This window comes from Tyto alba, unplaced genomic scaffold (genome assembly GCF_018691265.1).
Source record: "Tyto alba isolate M040663 unplaced genomic scaffold, T.alba_DEE_v4.0 Super-Scaffold_1, whole genome shotgun sequence".
Taxonomy (NCBI): domain Eukaryota; kingdom Metazoa; phylum Chordata; class Aves; order Strigiformes; family Tytonidae; genus Tyto; species Tyto alba.
Genome location: NW_024881261.1, coordinates 26,178,550 through 26,195,879, shown reverse-complemented (window position 1 = coordinate 26,195,879; position 17,330 = coordinate 26,178,550). Strand labels below are relative to the sequence as shown.

The following is a 17,330-nucleotide window of genomic DNA, read 5'->3' as shown; positions in this document are numbered from 1 at the left end:
GGGAGAAGAAACTAACATTGATCCCACTGCCCCATGCCTTAATTAGATCTTTGATTTGAACATTTTCATGATAGGTTTCTGTAATTCAACAGTATGGGAACAAACATGTTAGAGAAGAGCACTTTCTTGGGAAGAAGGTGGCAGCTTGTTCTGTGTAACAGTTTCTCTCAGCATTCAGTGCTCCAGGGCTTGTTCCAGTCCCAAAGCATTGGAGGGTTTTTACAATTGAGCATTCTCTGTAGATTTAACCTGGCCTATGTTTGGGCCTGGAGCATCTCTGAAGATGCTGCAGTCTTAGGGACAGCTGGGAGTTTATGCAGTCACATCTGCTCTCCCACATTCCTCCTCTTTTCCAGAGATTAGAGATCATCTCCAAGAGATTATTAGATCTTCAGACACAGATTACAGTAACAGAATTACAGTATTACAGTAAAATCAGAATTTAGGAATTCCAGGTTCTGAGGCCAAATGACAACTCTCTGTCTCGGACAACATGGGACATTGAAGCTAGAATTGTTTCTAAATTGAATGCTGTAACAGATTCCCATGAATGTCAGCAACTCTTTAGCTGCATGACTCCTGCTGAACTTTCCAGGTATACCCAAGTGGTTGCCCTTTGGAGGATAACAGGTATAGTCTATCATTCAATTTAATTCACTGGGATATTAATGCACATTGTCAGCAAACAGTAGCAAAGGGATATAGCTATGTGCTCCTTTTGTAAGAGAATTATTTCTTTTTGACTGTCTGCTTAATGAAAATCCTTGTCCCATATTCCTGCATGATAACTTGTTGGGGATGTGTTTGGCAGTTCACCACCTGAGTGTTATTCATATATGCTCAAAATATGATTGTTGTTTCATGCTTCTTAGATGAGCCAGAGCTACTTAATAGTATATATGCTTTTAAAATTAGATTTTTGAGGACATTACTGCATACGTTACCCAGTGAATCTCATGACACTTTTCCCTAGAATAACATTATTTAAAGGGCACTATCAATTTACATGGCACTATAATGACAAGTTCACAACCTTTAGGTCTGCCAAGTTTGGGAAACTGCATTCTGCCTGCATAGAGTTCCAGTTTAGTAAAACATAAATCTTTGAAAGGGAAGGGATGCAAAGAGGAAGAGGACAGGGGGAAAAGGGAAGAGGATCATAAAGGATCCATTATGATCCTTTAGAACAAAAGATATTTCATAAATGTAACATAAAAATCAGGTTTGAGAGTATGCCCATCTAGGTCTCAGTGAAGTCAGTGGAACAGAAGCAATGCACATCCAAGAGCCAAATTTGTTTCTACATTAAAGTCCCGGTAAACCTTTACTGGCTTCTCAGCAAACTGCTATATTTACTGCTCTCCTGAGCAAACCTTCCTGCATTTCATGGGACATTACTCAGTCACCTGAACTTCACAGGAGCAAAAACCAGTGGTCTATGGCCAACACAATCAGCAGATCACTTGGCCATCAGGGCAGTTGCTCCAAACGTCATGTAAGCAGGTCAAACTATAATTATTGCTGGTGCTTTCAATGGTCAGAAGTCACTGTTAAGCCATGCTAGCATTCATTCATTTTGAACTTCATCACAGTGCCACTGTGGCTCACAGAATACCCACATGTTACTGCTGAGTCACAGTTAGTGGCCCCCTGAGAGGACCATGGGTCAGCCTGGCTCAGGAGGCACAGTTCTCACAGAAGCCCAGCGCTGCTCATCGCTGTGTAGATGGTGTTTTGTAAGAGACAAGGAGGGCTCATAGCCAACTGGCCCTGCTGAGCTCTGAGCTGGGCAGCACCTGGATCCCCAGTAACTCTTGGAAAAAAAGAGCTTGCTTTCTTGTAGGGAAGAAGTTTACCTGAGGTTCTCCTTCCACAAAGATCAGACCATCTTAAAGAGGTAGGATCTTGCCTCTAATGCAATTGTTTGGTTGTTTCATCTACTTGTATGAGAGGTAGTACCCCAGAGGGAGATGGAAAATACTGCTTTGCACAAAATCAAGATGCTGAACCAGCTGCTTTATGCAGAGAACTGGAGAAGGCTCAAACTCCTTCAGAGCAGGTAGATGAGTTAGGGCATGGGAGTCCCTGCCTCTCAAAACAGGAGGCTGCTGCTGGGAGGGAAGCAGTCACTCCCAACTGCCAGTCCTCACTGATTTTCAGCATGTCAGGAGACCAGAGCCTGTGCTCCTCTCAGAGGTATGATCTATTTAATCCACTGTTTTGCAGCATCTTGTTTCAGAGAGGGACAGAGGCTTGCTAGTTCCTGTTGAAGTCCAAACCATTTCCTCAGTTTGATGTGGTGGTTATCAGTATGGCCAATGGAGGTGGGTTGACCTTGTCTGGAAGCTAAGCCCCTACCCAGTCTTTTGTTCACTTCCCCGCAGTGGGATGGGAGAGAGAAGCAGAAGGGCAAAAGTGAGAAAAAACACATGGGTTGAGGTAAAGACAGCTTAGAAAGAGAAGAGAAGAGAAGAGAAAAAAAAAAAAAAAAAAAAAAAACAAAATTGAAAAATACCAAAAATCAAGTGATGCATAGGCAATCACTCACCCAGTACAGCAATTTAGTATCAGATGCAGTGGCTGCAGGAACTGATAAGTGCTGCACCCAACCTCCTAATTGTGTGCAAAGAGAATTTCCTTCTCCAAAAGCCCCCCACTGTCACTGTATTTCCTTACACAGGGACTGTGCTCAGACTTGTACAGGCCATGTGAAGTTTACTGTAGAGGTTGATCCTGTTGAGCAATTGTAGCCACAGCTCCCTCAGTTGTTTGTTGAACAAGGAGACACTCTGGTTACAAGATCACAACTATTGGCCCTGTTTTACGATTCTGATGAGCATTAATGGAACAAGGTTTGGTGACTGAAGGAGAAAATGGAATATGAAAAGGAAAATGAAAAGAGGCTGTGAGGAAACCATGTCATTTCTAAATGAATGCTCTGTGCAGAGGAATTGAATCTTTTCACAGCTGAAAATGGATCTTAAATCTGATGCCTTAGCTTGTTTCAGCTTCTGTAATGAAATAGAGATTTCCTAATACCCTGTGACCTGAATTTCTCCCTGCTTTATGGGTGCTATTCCTTGACGTACAAACCTGTATTTTCTCAAGTCAGCATTTGATGATGGATGTCAAAATACAGGTCATGTATTATGCATATAGCATTACCGATTTAAGGTGTTTACTTGTCAAGTTGAAGAAATTCAGAAATGTCACAGTCACTGAATCTGCACAGCTGTCACTTGTAGTTTTTCATGCCTTTAAATGAAAGTTCTGATAAAGCAGGTTAGTTTTCGGGCACTTTTTTTTCTTTCCTCTCTTCTGGAGGAAAAAAATAGAGAGCCTATGTATAGAATTTATGTTGTGAGTTGGACGCAGGACTGTGGCCTGAAGGTATACGAAGCCTCATGACTCCAAACATAGGCACACAAAACTCCCAAGTACTCCAATTTTCCTTTTCATGAAAATATTCCAAGATTTTTATATTTTTAACAAGTGTATTTGTAGCGGTGTCTGAATTAAGCACAGGCAAGGAAATTGAGTTAAAATAGCAGGTATTTCTCACATCTTTTGACCACAGGACAAAAAATATTAAGGCATGAGTCTGTGTTTCATTCAAGGAGAAAACAAAATCCCTTTAACATGTTTCCTGCATTTCATACTGAATGCACTGTGTGTTCAGTGTGCAATTACAGAGCTCCTGACAGTCCATGTCTAACAGAAATGCCACATTTATTTCAATCTTCTAACACCATCCTAGGAAGACAAATATTTGAAGGGTTAGTGAGATGTAGTTACGAATATCCTTCGATGGAGAGTTTGTGTGTGCATGCCTCTGTGTGTGCACATTGCAGTAGAGGGAGGGCAAGAAGGACTTACACATTTAGACGCAGTTATGCCAACTTTCTTCAATTTTCTTTTAGCTAGTAGGAAAATACTGATGTGCTCTTGCCATCTGAAGAGCATGATTCACTAAAAGATATTTTAGGGAGTGCATCCTGAGATGGGGAGAGAAAAGCCTTCAGGAAAAAGAGAGAAGCAGGGCCTCTAGGGATACTCCTAGCAGTACAACCTCTAGGGTGCATGGGAACAAGATTAGTTTTCTTTGCTCTCAGATAAGTGAATGTATCTTGCTGCTGCCATTTTGACTTGTAATTCTGCAGAGGACCCAACTGGACCTGCCATTTTAACTGCTCAAGGAGTCTACAGCTACTTCAGCTTTTTGTAATGTACTGTGACAAAAGACGTCTTGCCTTTCCTGTAGCATAACAGAATGTAAAGCTTAAACAACAGAGCCTGCTGCAGAAGGAGGTGTCACACTAATACTCACCTGTCCTCAGATAGCATTCCCTCCCTTTGGAGTCCCACTTTAATTTTCCAGCTCTTGTGAGAATGTTAGGGTTACCTCTAACTCACAAGGTGGTGCCTGAAGGAACTCAGTTAGACTCACTTTGTGAGTCTGAGAAATCCTAGTCTCTGCTGTGCAGAAGTAAGCATTTGAAGAGCCAATACAGCTATCAGTCACATGGCCAGATGCAAGGAAACATCTGCAAACTGATACCAGTTGGGAATGCAACTCACTGTCACCATGCCAGTCTTACTGAATTAGTTTCAGAACAATGAGTAGTATTAAATGACCGACTGATAACATTGCCAACATTTCCAATTGTTGTTAAGAAATCTGCTTTCTAAAGATTTTCTATGCACTGGTAACATCAAATAGAATTGCCTCACTGTCTTAGGTTTGCCTGTGGCGGTGCTTTTGTCTTGCAAGCCAGTTGAAGATACCACATTCACTTCTTTTGTCCTAAAAAATTTCTTCACAGACTTTTCATTCCCTATTTACTTATCCAGTCCTTACAGTCCTCATGTTGTATCTAGCTTTCATATAATAGAAGGAAATTCATACTGCTACCTTCTGGAGGGCTAAGTAAGACTCTCTTCTCGGTGATTCTAGTTTTATTAGCTATATATTCTATATGTGATATAGACAAAACATGGGGAGAAATGAACCGAATATCAAATAAAAATTTAAATCCCACTGAGTCAAGAACTCCAGATCTAGTAGTCCTTCTAGTTTGTGTTGTTTAGACACGGTTTAAGAGTAATGGTAATTAACACTGGAAAAGAAGCATAAATTCCTCATACAATATGAAGCCAATACCACATGTTAACATCCCCAAACTAGAGGAAGGTAAAGTAGATAATATCATATCATCATTCATCTGCTACTGAATTCAGAGGAAGTGTCAATGAATTTAATGCAGTGAAACACTTTCCACACTGCAAGAAAATAATGATGTCATGTCAGGAATTAATTTGGATGTGATTAATTTAGAATCTATATATGGAGAATTCAAAACTAGTTCAGACCAGTAATGACAGAGGATCAAAAGACTGTCCCTGGATGTCAGGTGTGAAGTCACTCAGGCATAATATGGCAAAAGAATGAATGTTTCCTCATAAATGTATGTTTTAAAGTCAGCTTGGTTCAACCAAGTATTTTCTTAAAAATGCTGCCTTAACATTGGTCTACATAAAACCCTAAAGTCAAACTCAGACTTCACCATCACTTTGCAATAATGACATTAAATGAACATTACCATGTTTTCCATGGCTTTAATGGACAAGGGAGGTGGAATGCATTAGTCTCAACTGTGAAATTTCACTCCAACTGTTGCATGAGCTTTTGTATAACTGCCTGTTTTTCAGTACTTACAATCAAACTCCAAAAGGCTTTGCCTGGGTATTTTTTATTAAAAAAAAAAAAAAAAAAAATGTTCAGTGTCAAGAGCTCCATTTCAAACTGTGCAGACAATCAGTCTGAAAACACAATTTTTTTTAGATGTGAACCTTGCTGCTCTCCAGATCTCTTTTTTTTTCTTTGAGTTCCTGCCAATATGTTTCCTCTCCCACCTTTGTTTCCTTTACAACCCCAAAGGTATAAAACTCTTTCTACTCTCTTTTCAAACATTCCCCTTATGTACCGTTTGAAAACCTGTGGGCTTTTTTTCCTTCCATCTTTTTTTTTCCATTACAATGGGCCTTTCCACGCCAGTATTCCTATAATAGTAATCCTCATAAAAATGCATATTATAAATGATACACCTGAAAAAAAAAAAAAAACAACAAAAAAAACACAACAACTTTGTGTGGGTTGTATTACTCCTGGAAAACAGCTACAAAATTTTAGATACAGCATGCTGCATGTTGATCAAACCTAAAACATGCTAATGGAAGCAATTTGTTCCTTGTGGTTGTACCACTGTTTACAAACAGTATTCTTTAACATGTTAATTGAGGTTTAAAGAAAGGTGTTTGTTTCAGGTTTATTTGAAATGCTAAAAGGACAAAGTTAAACCTCTCTAACAGTGAATTCTCTGGTTTTTTTATTTGTATTTAAGTAAGCATTACTCTTTCCATTTTACATGTTTTGTTGCAAAGGCTACCTAGAATAACAAAATAAATTTACGTTTCTCCATTAGCTTCCAAATATCTTAGAGTAGAATTGATCTGCATATTTGTGAAGGACTATGCTTTTAAGAAATGATTGTTGAAAATTAAGTCTTTTTTTTTTTTTAAATGACATTTTTTTTTAGCATACTTTTCTGGGAAAAAAAAAAAAAATGAGAGATAAATGATTCCCTGTTGATGGGGGGGGGGTGTTATATAGTTTGTCCTGTGTAAAGTTCCTCTTTTTTTTTCTTTTATTTATTTTTTTTTTTTTTCTTTTAGGCTTTACACCCCCAGGGATGGATAGGTCATCTCCAGACAACAGTCCAGTTCATGGCCTGTTACGTCAACCCTCCATTACAACAGGAGCCAACATCCCTATTATAACAGAGCTAGGTAAGGAAAGCTAATGTTTATCCTTTCATGTACATTCCCATATCTTTTTCCCACTTTCCTTGTTATGCAGTCTCAGGGAAATTACCTGTACTTTATCTTACACTGCCATGTTTTCTCTTTTGATAACTATTTTGAATTACTCTCTCTAAAGAAAGATTAGTAACAGTTGTTTCACTTTATATAACTGAAATATATTTCTCTCTTTCCTTTGGGTTTTCTCCATTTTCTTAAATAAACACTATCAGACAAGATGCTTTTTACACAGTGTAACAAATAAGCAGGGATCTTTGGGCTAAGGTTAGAAAAGAAAAAAAACACAGTAAGTATGAGCAGACATTTCCTGTGCATTTAATCAATAGTAGGAGGCCACTTGTTTATTTCTTCATGGTCCAGAACTGTTTAATCATATGTAACCAAACTCTGTATAATAGTATGAGACATTTTACTCCTGAGAATATGATGATGGTAGGTAACCAGGCTCTGATTTCCACTCTAGCTGTGGGTATTTATGTTGTCAAGTGGTGTGATGTGAAGTGCAGAAGCTGTTCTGTTTTTTTCATGGCAAATACAAACTTGATTTGTGGTCCTTTGTCCTTTTATTTTCTTTTTCAGTTTTATTTTTTAGAGCCTTACCTGTCTTTTTCCCTTACTTTATTCTCTTTCTGTACTTTCTTTTCCCCCTAAATACTTTACTTATTAGCTAAGCCTGGCAAACTTCTGCCTTTGGTTTCAATCAGTCAGGAAAAAAACAGTGGAACCCACATTCTAATGATAACTGAACTGGGTAAGAAGTGCCTTTTTCCTTCACATCACTGTCTTATTTTCTGTTGTTGTTGTTCTTACTGTCATCAGCTTTTCCTTTATTTATCTGGCTGTATCAGAGGGGCTACCCTCATGGCACTGCTTTGAATGTGTTTTATTTGTGGTTCTGGTTGAAATTGACTGTCTTGTTCTGGCCTTTCTTAATGATTTTTTTTTTTTTTTCCACGCAGCATCAGTAAACCTTTGATCACACTCTTCTGACCTGCCGGCTGTTTTCATAGCACCTTCTCACCAATTCATTTTCTTTGGCCTGGGTCCCCACCTCCTGGGCCCTCCATCTCCACCCCAACCCCCTCAATTTTTTTTCTCCTTTTCTCTCTCTCTTTCTCTTTCTTTCTCTTCTTTTTTTTTTTTTTTTTTTTTTTTTTTTTTTTTTTTTTTTTTCCCCAGCCTATTGTCAATTTGCTGGACATCGCTTAGCAGTTCTCACAGGAAAGTCCAAGAAGAAGTAAATGAGATCAGAAAAAAAAGCATCATACTTTTCCTTAAGCTATTTGTTTGTTTATTTTGGGGAGTAGGTCTTTTCTCAGAAGCTCAGGTTTTGAAACTGTGAAAAAGCAGCCAAGCTTCTGCATTGCTCTCTCTCAATAAAGAGAGCTCTCGCCAGCTTTTGTGAGCAGTGTTTGATGAGCATTTCCTACAGCGCAGTACCGCACATTTGAGCTAACCTCACCTAGCCCAGAGACCTTTCATAGAAATCCTAGTGTGCTAACTTGCATCAGGAAGATAAAGATATGGGGGATAAAACCACACTTGCAGAATTCATGTTAGATTTGTAGTACCTTGGAAACTGACACCATGCACGGCTAGAGAGCTAGTGTTAAAGTCAGGTATTAGTCTGCCAGATGTAAGTGAAAAAAGAATGCTACTGTCAATAGTGCCTACTCTCAACTAGCAAATTAAACTAAGGCACAAGCTCTTCAAAAAGTACATTTTGAAATGATACGTCAGGCTTTCAAATACTGTTTTGCTCAAGAATCTGGAGAATAAATTGATAGCCATTGTACAAAAAAAAAGGAGTATTGTGGATATTGGTGTTTTCTAGGATGAAATTCTTCAGGCTACCAGGGCAGAACACTTCTCTGTTTACAGTGCTGATGTGTTATGTTTTCATGGTTACATCACAGAGTGGGAAAGCAAGAATTTTAAATCCTACTTCAGTTCAGGTCCTGACTGAATGATCATGGCCAAGTACTGGCTCCACAGGGCTGTAAATGGAGGATAATGATTCTCATCTCTTTTAGACAATGATTACCTTTATAGTTATGTTTTGTAAGCTAAGTATGGCAAGCACAGTATTATATACAGGTTGGAAAAGGGGTGGATGGAAAACGAAGCTATATAGGACAGAAGATCAGAATAGCAGGCAGAAGAATTTCTAAGCTAAGAAGTCCAGAGCAGAAACCTGATCAAGTCAATGGCATCTCTCATGTTGTTTTCAAAGGTCAGTGGCTTGGCTCAGGAAATGCATTCACATGGAGATTAGGGACGTAGTCAATGTGTGCAGTTTCAAATGCTGAAAAATTTTTTAGTTTCCCTTCCTTGAATGGGAACTGAAATTAATTTGTTGTTTAGTAAGTTAAAGGGTATTTTGATGGTATAGCTAAGCAATCTGTGCTTTCATGCCTGAGGAGGAGTGATACGGAAATGAAGTATTTAATGAAATATAATCCACTTGATACACTGATCTCAAGGAAACAACTATTTTTAGCAGAATGAGAATGAGGTGGAGGCAGAGAGCGTAACTGTGACAATGAAATGCCAGAGGAAGTCTAAATAACAAATACTACTTTATTTGGGCTTTTTCTTTAAAACAGCCCAATGTAGATTCTTTTTCACACTGGCTAAGAAAGAATCTGAGGTGGAGGACATGAAATTATGGAGACAAGTATTTGAACAAAAGACAGTGCTGCAAGAGAATAGCTGGAATATTGCTCATTCATTCAGACAGATGCATGTTAAAAGGACAGTTTATCCTCTTTAGAGCCATAAGTGCATTAACGCCACTCCAGTAAGAATCACAGCAGCACATCTAACAGATGCCTGTGGGCTATATCAGAGTTTTATGTACAGCCTTTATTTTACAATGGGGTTCTGACTTGGTATCTTGTGATAATGTCTCACTGTACGTGCATACAGCCTTAGCCACTGTACCTGACCAATACCAAGATTGTCTCAATATATAAAAGACTATCATGTACGTCATTTTGAGTGCAGGCAGCTGGTCCCATGAAGCTACTTTTACGGCAAAGTGATAGTCACCTCTCAAGAGTGAGAGTGTCACCTCTTACAAGCAAGATAACAACCAACAGATTTTTAAATGCACATTTTCACATCCATCTTGATTTCATTTTCAGTGACGTCAAAGACACAAGTCTGTGTTTCCAGACATATGCCGTTTCTTTTTCTTTCTGTGTAATGTGTAAGGTCATGTGCTGGTGACCCAAAAGCACCTTGTGATTTTATTATTATTATTATTTTCAGTAAATGATTCAAATGTTCAGTTCTTGGACCAAGATGATGATGATGATCCAGACACAGAATTGTATCTCACGCAGCCCTTTGCATGTGGAACCGCATTTGCTGTCAGTGTGCTGGACTCTCTCATGAGCGCAGTAAGCAAACAAAACCTTTTTCATTCCCTTCCATCAGACTTAATGTGAAAGAGTATAAAAGCATAGTCCCTTTTCCACAGGTAGTCAGGAGTAGGCACTTTTCTGTTAGGTGTCAAGAGAATTTCAGAGCCTAACCTAGGTTATTTTTTAGTTGGACACAGAGACCTTAAAACAACTGAGATATCTAGGACTACCATAAGTCCACAATTTTAAAATCAAAGAGTCTCATGTCAGGCTTTAGGGGTAACATTTTGCAAAAAACATATCTCCCTCCTGAAACCTAGACCCAAATTCAGTGTGTCGGTCCCTATGCTCACCGTTCATGTCAGACAGCATCAACCACATTTTAAGCTTTTAATTTCCTGTAGCCATGAACAATGCTCGAGTATGAGCACTGGGGGACACTGATAGAACTATACGAAAGCCATCACGTGAACTCTACTTGTGTGAAGAGAGGTATTCATCTCTTTTTCACATGAGTTGTCTTGTGAATCAAAACATAAGTGCATGCCAGGAACTACAGATGGTGGCCTTTGGTTATGTCTGTATTAGGGTTTTTGGTTTTCAGCCATAGTACAGTTTTGAAGCAAATGCCTTGGTCATAGTCCTTTTCATCCTCCCTTGCTTCATATTGGCTAGTTTTTCAGAATGGTCTTGCTCTGTGGGAGCTGCACTTCTTTCAGAGGGATCTTAAACTTTGCTAGATGTAGCAAGGACGTAGTCTTTTTTAAATCTGAGCGTAGGCTTTCTGATCTCTCCATGGAATAAAGTTACATAGTGCTAGGAATCATCTGGTGTAAACCCCAAGTAATATTAGAAATGAGTGAACGAATTTCCTTAAAGGAGACGAGTCTGACCTTCACCTAAATTCAGAATATAGCTTTTTGCTTTTGAGAAAAATTCACAGTGATCTTTATTATTTAATATTTTATTTGTATTTCATATTTATATATCTGTATTTCATATTTTTATTCCTTGCTATATTCCTCATATGTTCCATCTACAGATGAATAATATCAGTCTACACTGATAAAATTTTATTCTAATGCAGCCTAGGAGTTTGTAGGAATCTCAGAAAATACTTTTTTTGAAAGTTATTGGCCATATTTTGCAGCTGTGACAAATTCAGAAAGCCTAAGCAAGCACACTTCAATTCTGTACCTTCTCTAATTAAAATCTGTATGTATAAAATATTTAGCATTTTCACATTATAAATGGGAATAATTTAACATGAAGGTTTGAAATTGTTATACTGAAAGCTGTTTATCTACTCACATTATTATCTAAATCAATGTCCCTGAAGGAATTGTTCAGTAGGGCAATTCAGGAATCTTGGAAGAATGTAGGGTTAATTCTTCTGATTGCCATTGGCATTGCCACAAAAAGAGAGTGAAATGTTGTGGACACCATTGCTTTCTTGTACAAAGGTATATTATGTAAACAATAGTGAGGCAAATAGAAATATGTGGCACATGAGTGTTCAGAAATTTTTACTTGAAACTCATCGTATAATACAGTAATTTTAATTATTGCTAGCTTTTATCGATGTCTAGTTTTTGACAACATGCCCTTCTGTTTCTGCAATTCTTTTTTTCGACAGAGTCTTTTTTTCAAACATTTTCACATCTAAGTGGTCATATTATATGTCAGGGATAGTGCAGCCTGAAGCCAGAGAAGTAAATGTGATAATAAGAGTAGAAAATTCTAACTTAGAAAAATTACTAATCAAGAAGACAAGTCAAGGATTCAGTCAGTTAGGATTGTTCACCATCCTGGCTTTTCTTTCACCACTTTACTGATTGGTGGGAATGTTATTTTGTCTTTTATTCCTCAAAGGCCTAGTAAAGAGTTGGAAAAGTACAATTCTTCCTGACCCTTCAGAAAGTATAAGATGTATGAGATGTTTTCCCTTTACTATCCCTGTTCTCATGGGAAGGATGTATTTTCCTTTCACTTCTTCTCCAAGCAAAAGAGTGTTTCTCACACAAACTAATCTACTTGCACTACATGATACCTTTTTATTTTTTGCTGGAGTACACTTGTTTTCAGGGACCATCTTGTATTTATTCTGCCTAACTTCAAGCCAGTACCTGCAAACTGAACATAAAATCCTAACTAAATTGTGAGATCTGCAGTCATGCTTTCATCCTATTAATTACACAGGAATTCTGTAAGAAGGAAATAATTCACACTGTGCTAGCCTGTGCCAGCTCACTTTGAGACAAGGATGTAGTTCATTATTGGATCCACATAATGATTCAGGGTTTTTTATTGCTTAATTTTTATAGAAAAAATCCAGTTTTTGATCGCTGTTGATATCTCTGGAATGAAAATTCCTCATATGGTCTACAATACAAACATAGGATTCATTAACTGCTCCATTAAGATTGAATCCCTTCTCACAGTAGTGGGGTTTGGTGATAATATGGGTGTAAGAAAGATTACAAAGTAGAATAATACCCATACTTACAGTATTCTTTCTGACCTATAGGTAATTTGAAACATACATATAAATGTATCTATATAGAAAAAGAGGTAAAAATATATTTAAAATAATTTGCTAAAGTATTTAGTTATTGAATAATGATAATTCAGCAGTATTAATCAGTGTTAAATTATTATTTTCTTTTATATTATTTAATAATATAGTAGTGGGCTAAATCTTACTTATGAATCACAGTCACTTTCTGATTCAAATCTGAATGCTGAAGATCATTATGTTCTGCTCATTTAGTGTTATTTCCTATAAGAAGACAGTATTAGGTATTTTAGATTTGAAGTTGTCTGTTGTTTTCTTATTTCAAAGATAAAAGGCTTAATGACGTTTACTTTTCAAAATGATATCTACAGGCTCTCTACACGCAGTTTGTCCTCTGCTGCAAAGGCAATATATTCCACAAGCCTATGATTCACAGTGTGGTATTTTGAAGATCATTGCTCAGAAGACCATAACGAGCTCAAAAACCGTGTTGTCTTTTTGATGTGTTGGTAGCAGTGGTCTCTCCAGGCTTCGGTTAAAGTGTGTTATTGTATTCTGTGTGAAGACTGTAGGCATGGTTCATGTTTTAAGTGTGGCAGTGGCTATTGTTAAATCATGCCAGCTAATCATTATTATGTTTTTGAAGAGACATATACTGCCATCAGAGACTTGAACGATATATTTGTATTTGTTTTGTTGTAACATATGCAAACCCAGGGAAAGAATATATGTAGTCTATCAGTCTCAAGGTGGCTCTGCTTCTGAAAAGCAAAGCCCATTCTTGTCACCAAATTGAATGTGACTAAAAAACATGAGATTGACAGCATCTTTTAGATAATGTGGATGTTTTCTAAAAAGATTATCTTCAGCTATAAAAAAGTTACATGACACAGGACAGCTTAAGAAAAGCAAATTTTTGAGAAGTACTTTTTCCTTTTCCGGGTCTTGTTGAGATAGTTATTCCAGAAAAACCTGTGCATGCAAGGAAACCAGTTTTATAGACACACAGTACCTTCAGAGGTTAGAACAACTGGCCTGAGAGTCAAAGGTTCTCTGTAGCTTCTTTTGGTGCTGAAGCTATGAGAACCACAGAAGTTCTAGCAGGCTGCATCCCTCCCATACACACTGCTGACAATAGACTTGATATAATGCCCAAGTGGTGCTGTTAGAGTCAAGGATCTCCAGAATCGGATTATACCATTTAACATTCAATATCCTAGGATTTATTTCCTTGTGCTAGAACTTTAGGTCTTGATTGTGGTTCTATAATACTAAATTCTACTTTTTATTCATATAAATGAAAGCACAGAATAGAAGACAGTAGTTAATACAGTTAAAAATAACTTTTCAGTATATCCATTAGTTGAGAGTTTTCCCTCAGGGATCCTTACAGTCTTATTTCTACAGAAAAATAAACTTTTCTAATGTATGATATGGACATTTATGAAATACAAGGCTATTTTTTGTGCAAGTCTGTTTAGGGGATTAGAAAGCAGCATCTTGTAACCTGAAGTGTCCCAAACTTCTTTAAAGTTTGGACAATATTTTGAGAATCAATTGATTTACCAACTTTGAAACTGTTATTTATTTTCTGCTGTTGATTCTGTCTCAAAAGCCCTTTTATTATTGGTATAAGTTACTGATGTTAGCTCAGTCATTCCTTAGGTTTGGATATGTATTCATTCAACAGAATTCCTCCAACCAAAAAAGAAAAGCAAAATATTTGTTTGAAAGCGATGTTTAAAAACTGCATGCAGTGGAGGAGGAGTCTTCTTAAAAGAAATCTATAAAAAAACAGTGGCAAACACAAAAAAAATGGCAGACATGACTTGGAAATTGACAATTTTATAGTAATTATAAATGAAAGGCAGCGTGCTATTAAAATTAAAGCAATGTTATTAAAAGATGTGCTAATTTTCAGTTAAATTTTCTGTAAAAGACCAATTAGTTTAAAAGGCTTGACAGCATTAACTGCAAAACATAAGCACTCTAGTAATTATACTCGAAAAAGTGATTGAACAAATGGGAAAGCATGAAATGTTTGAAAGAGCTGCACGACAATTCTGGAGCATAGGCTAGGTGGCACTGCTAGCTCAGATATCTATGTGAGAATTTCCTTGCTATTTACCCATTTTCAGTGTCTATGATGCATTTCCTCTTTTTTGTGTTTAGACTACACCTATTTCATGTTCTCATTCCTGAAGCTGGTTATAGCAGTGTCATACAGATGTCCAGTGTGGGGTCCAGTTAATGGCAGTAGCAAACTAGTATTTTTTCAGTTATGATTCTACAATCAACAAAAGTGATTCACTGCCATCACTGGAATACGTCTTGTTACTTTTAAGTACAGCAGCACCTTTCCAAAGACATTCTGTAGATCAGTTTCTTATAAGTACTGTCATATCCAGGCCATGTACCCTCCCACAGAGCAAGTAGAAGATCACTCTCAAATTAATTTCAGTGTATTGTTATTCCAAAGGAAATGGATATCAGCTAGTTCAGATTTTCAGTCTCCCCCAGTACCAAACCAGCAAGAGGTAATGAGAGGTGTCTGATTTTTGTGACAATTGGAAACATAGACAGGCAGATTTTTCCTGAGGAGTGTGAAATATATTAGTACAGGAGAAAGCAACCCTGTTTAGCAGAAGGTGACAAGTTACAGCTTCCTATTCAACCATCCTTTCTTGCTTATGGCTGGCCATTTTATGACCAGTTGCAAAGCCAGAGCAGTCTGTCCTGAAAGTTGGATTCTTTTCACTCATTGATGGCAAAAAACACAAAAACCATCACTTGGCTGCACTCATCCATCTGATTAAATGGTGACATCCACATCAGTCATGGTGTGAAACCCAAATTAAGGCATTGTTCCAGGGTAAATGTTGCCTTCTTTGCTAATAAGTGTCTTAGCTTTGCCTTAACATTTGTCTAGCAGTGGGAGGCCTTTTTCCGGTGACAGCATTCTGTTCCAACGACAATAGACCTGATTCTTTTCTCATTTGCATCAGTTTCATAGTAGTGTATGGCTCCCAGAGTTACTCTGGTTGGCACATAAGTCAGAACTGGGCCCATTATGTCTTAATTGCAGTGGGGTTTGTGTATGTGTGTGTATTTTATTTTATTTTATTTTATTTTATTTTATTTTATTTTATTTTATTTTATTTTATTTTATTTTATTTTATTTTATTTTATTTTATTTTATTTTATTTTATTTATTTTATTTGTATTAATGAATTTGTGACAGGTGCCTGACTTGATACATTATTTTACTAACGCTTTCCTTCACCAGTTTAATATGACATCTATAGTAATATGGCCACAGTATAACTTCTTAGTAGGTTGTGCACTAGTGAGATATAACTGAATTTACAATAAGGAGTAACTGTGCAATTGCACAGTACAAAATTCAGATAAGCTAAGAGTATATGTGTTTCAATCTTGCATTTTGGCTATAGTTGCTATAATTTGAATTACAGAATATATAGAGAGATAAAAAATTGGAAACCAGTGAAGGCCGGCCTAATGATACCTCCTAAAGACTAATAAAATCATTCATACAATTTTTTGCATGTTTTACCAATCACTGCAATTCAACAGTCTATAAAAATATTTTACACGAATCAGCATCTATCAGTCTTACAGCAGGTGAACATTTCTTACCATAGTTGGCTGCATTGTAAACCAGACTTGAAAAATCTACCTGTAAAGATATGCTTTACTTTTGTTTCATGTTCTTCTATATTGATTTATACATGTAAAACCGAAAATAGCGTTTTTTAATAATACTAAATATCACTACTTAGAAGAGAAAAAGGAGTCAAAAACACAGAATAAAAGAGTGAGGAAGGCATGAGAAAAGACACTACTGAAGAAAATGGTATGATTCTGTAAAGATGTGTGCTTAAAGTGCTATATAGAATATGTTGAAGCACATTTTTCTGAAGGGGCTTTTCCAGCTTCTACAATTGCAGTGCCTCCAACTTCTAGATCCGGCAGAATTTGACTTTATATCCATGAAACTGATGTCAAATAACATTGCTGCCTAACTGCAGGAGGAAAGGAATTGTGCTGATTATTTCAGTTCTGAGTGGTATATGGTATACACTGTCAAAGTCTAAGAAAATAGACTAAACTTAATGCCAATTTTTTTGTTCTGAGTACTTCCATGCTGGAAAAGTGTAGCACAGTGGGAAGAGTTGCCAAAGAGGACAACTCTGATTCTCAGGAAGAAGTAATTGAAGAATAAACAATCATGCCTGAATGTTTTCTCTGTCACTACAGCAATTCCTACTAAACATCATGTAATTACTCCAGACTTACATTCCTGCAAGGGATCACATTGATTTTTCTATATGTTAAGAGAGGTTTGAGTGCATCCACATATATAAGAGCTCATGTGAGATTAGCTGTTGTTTTAGACTAACTGAATCTTCCTAAACCCCTGCTAATGTCAGACAACTCTTTCCAGTACCCTTTGTATTTAAAATGTGTAGTGCCTTACCTGGGCTAATTTAAAATAATTGGAGTTAATGAGATGCAAATATTTGCTTTAGGGCATGTATAACAATAAC

At 37.1% G+C, this 17,330-nt stretch overlaps 1 protein-coding gene across 28 annotated transcripts in view; it reads left to right on the top strand.

The window, feature by feature from the left end:
- Nucleotides 1–17,330, top strand: part of KCNMA1 (potassium calcium-activated channel subfamily M alpha 1) — a 509,088-nt gene that overhangs the window by 478,014 nt on the left and 13,744 nt on the right. For 18 of the 28 annotated variants that reach the window (XM_032982029.2, XM_032982014.2, XM_032982011.2 and 15 more), the window contains 2 exons: nucleotides 6,733–6,846; nucleotides 10,153–10,283. In XM_032982029.2, the coding sequence (XP_032837920.2) occupies nucleotides 6,733–6,846; nucleotides 10,153–10,283 (245 nt within the window). Of the gene's footprint in view, nucleotides 1–6,732; nucleotides 6,847–7,546; nucleotides 7,631–10,152; nucleotides 10,284–17,330 lie in introns of all 28 variants that reach the window. The other 10 variants (XM_042789210.1, XM_032981993.2, XM_032981982.2 and 7 more) reach the window with 1 other exon arrangement.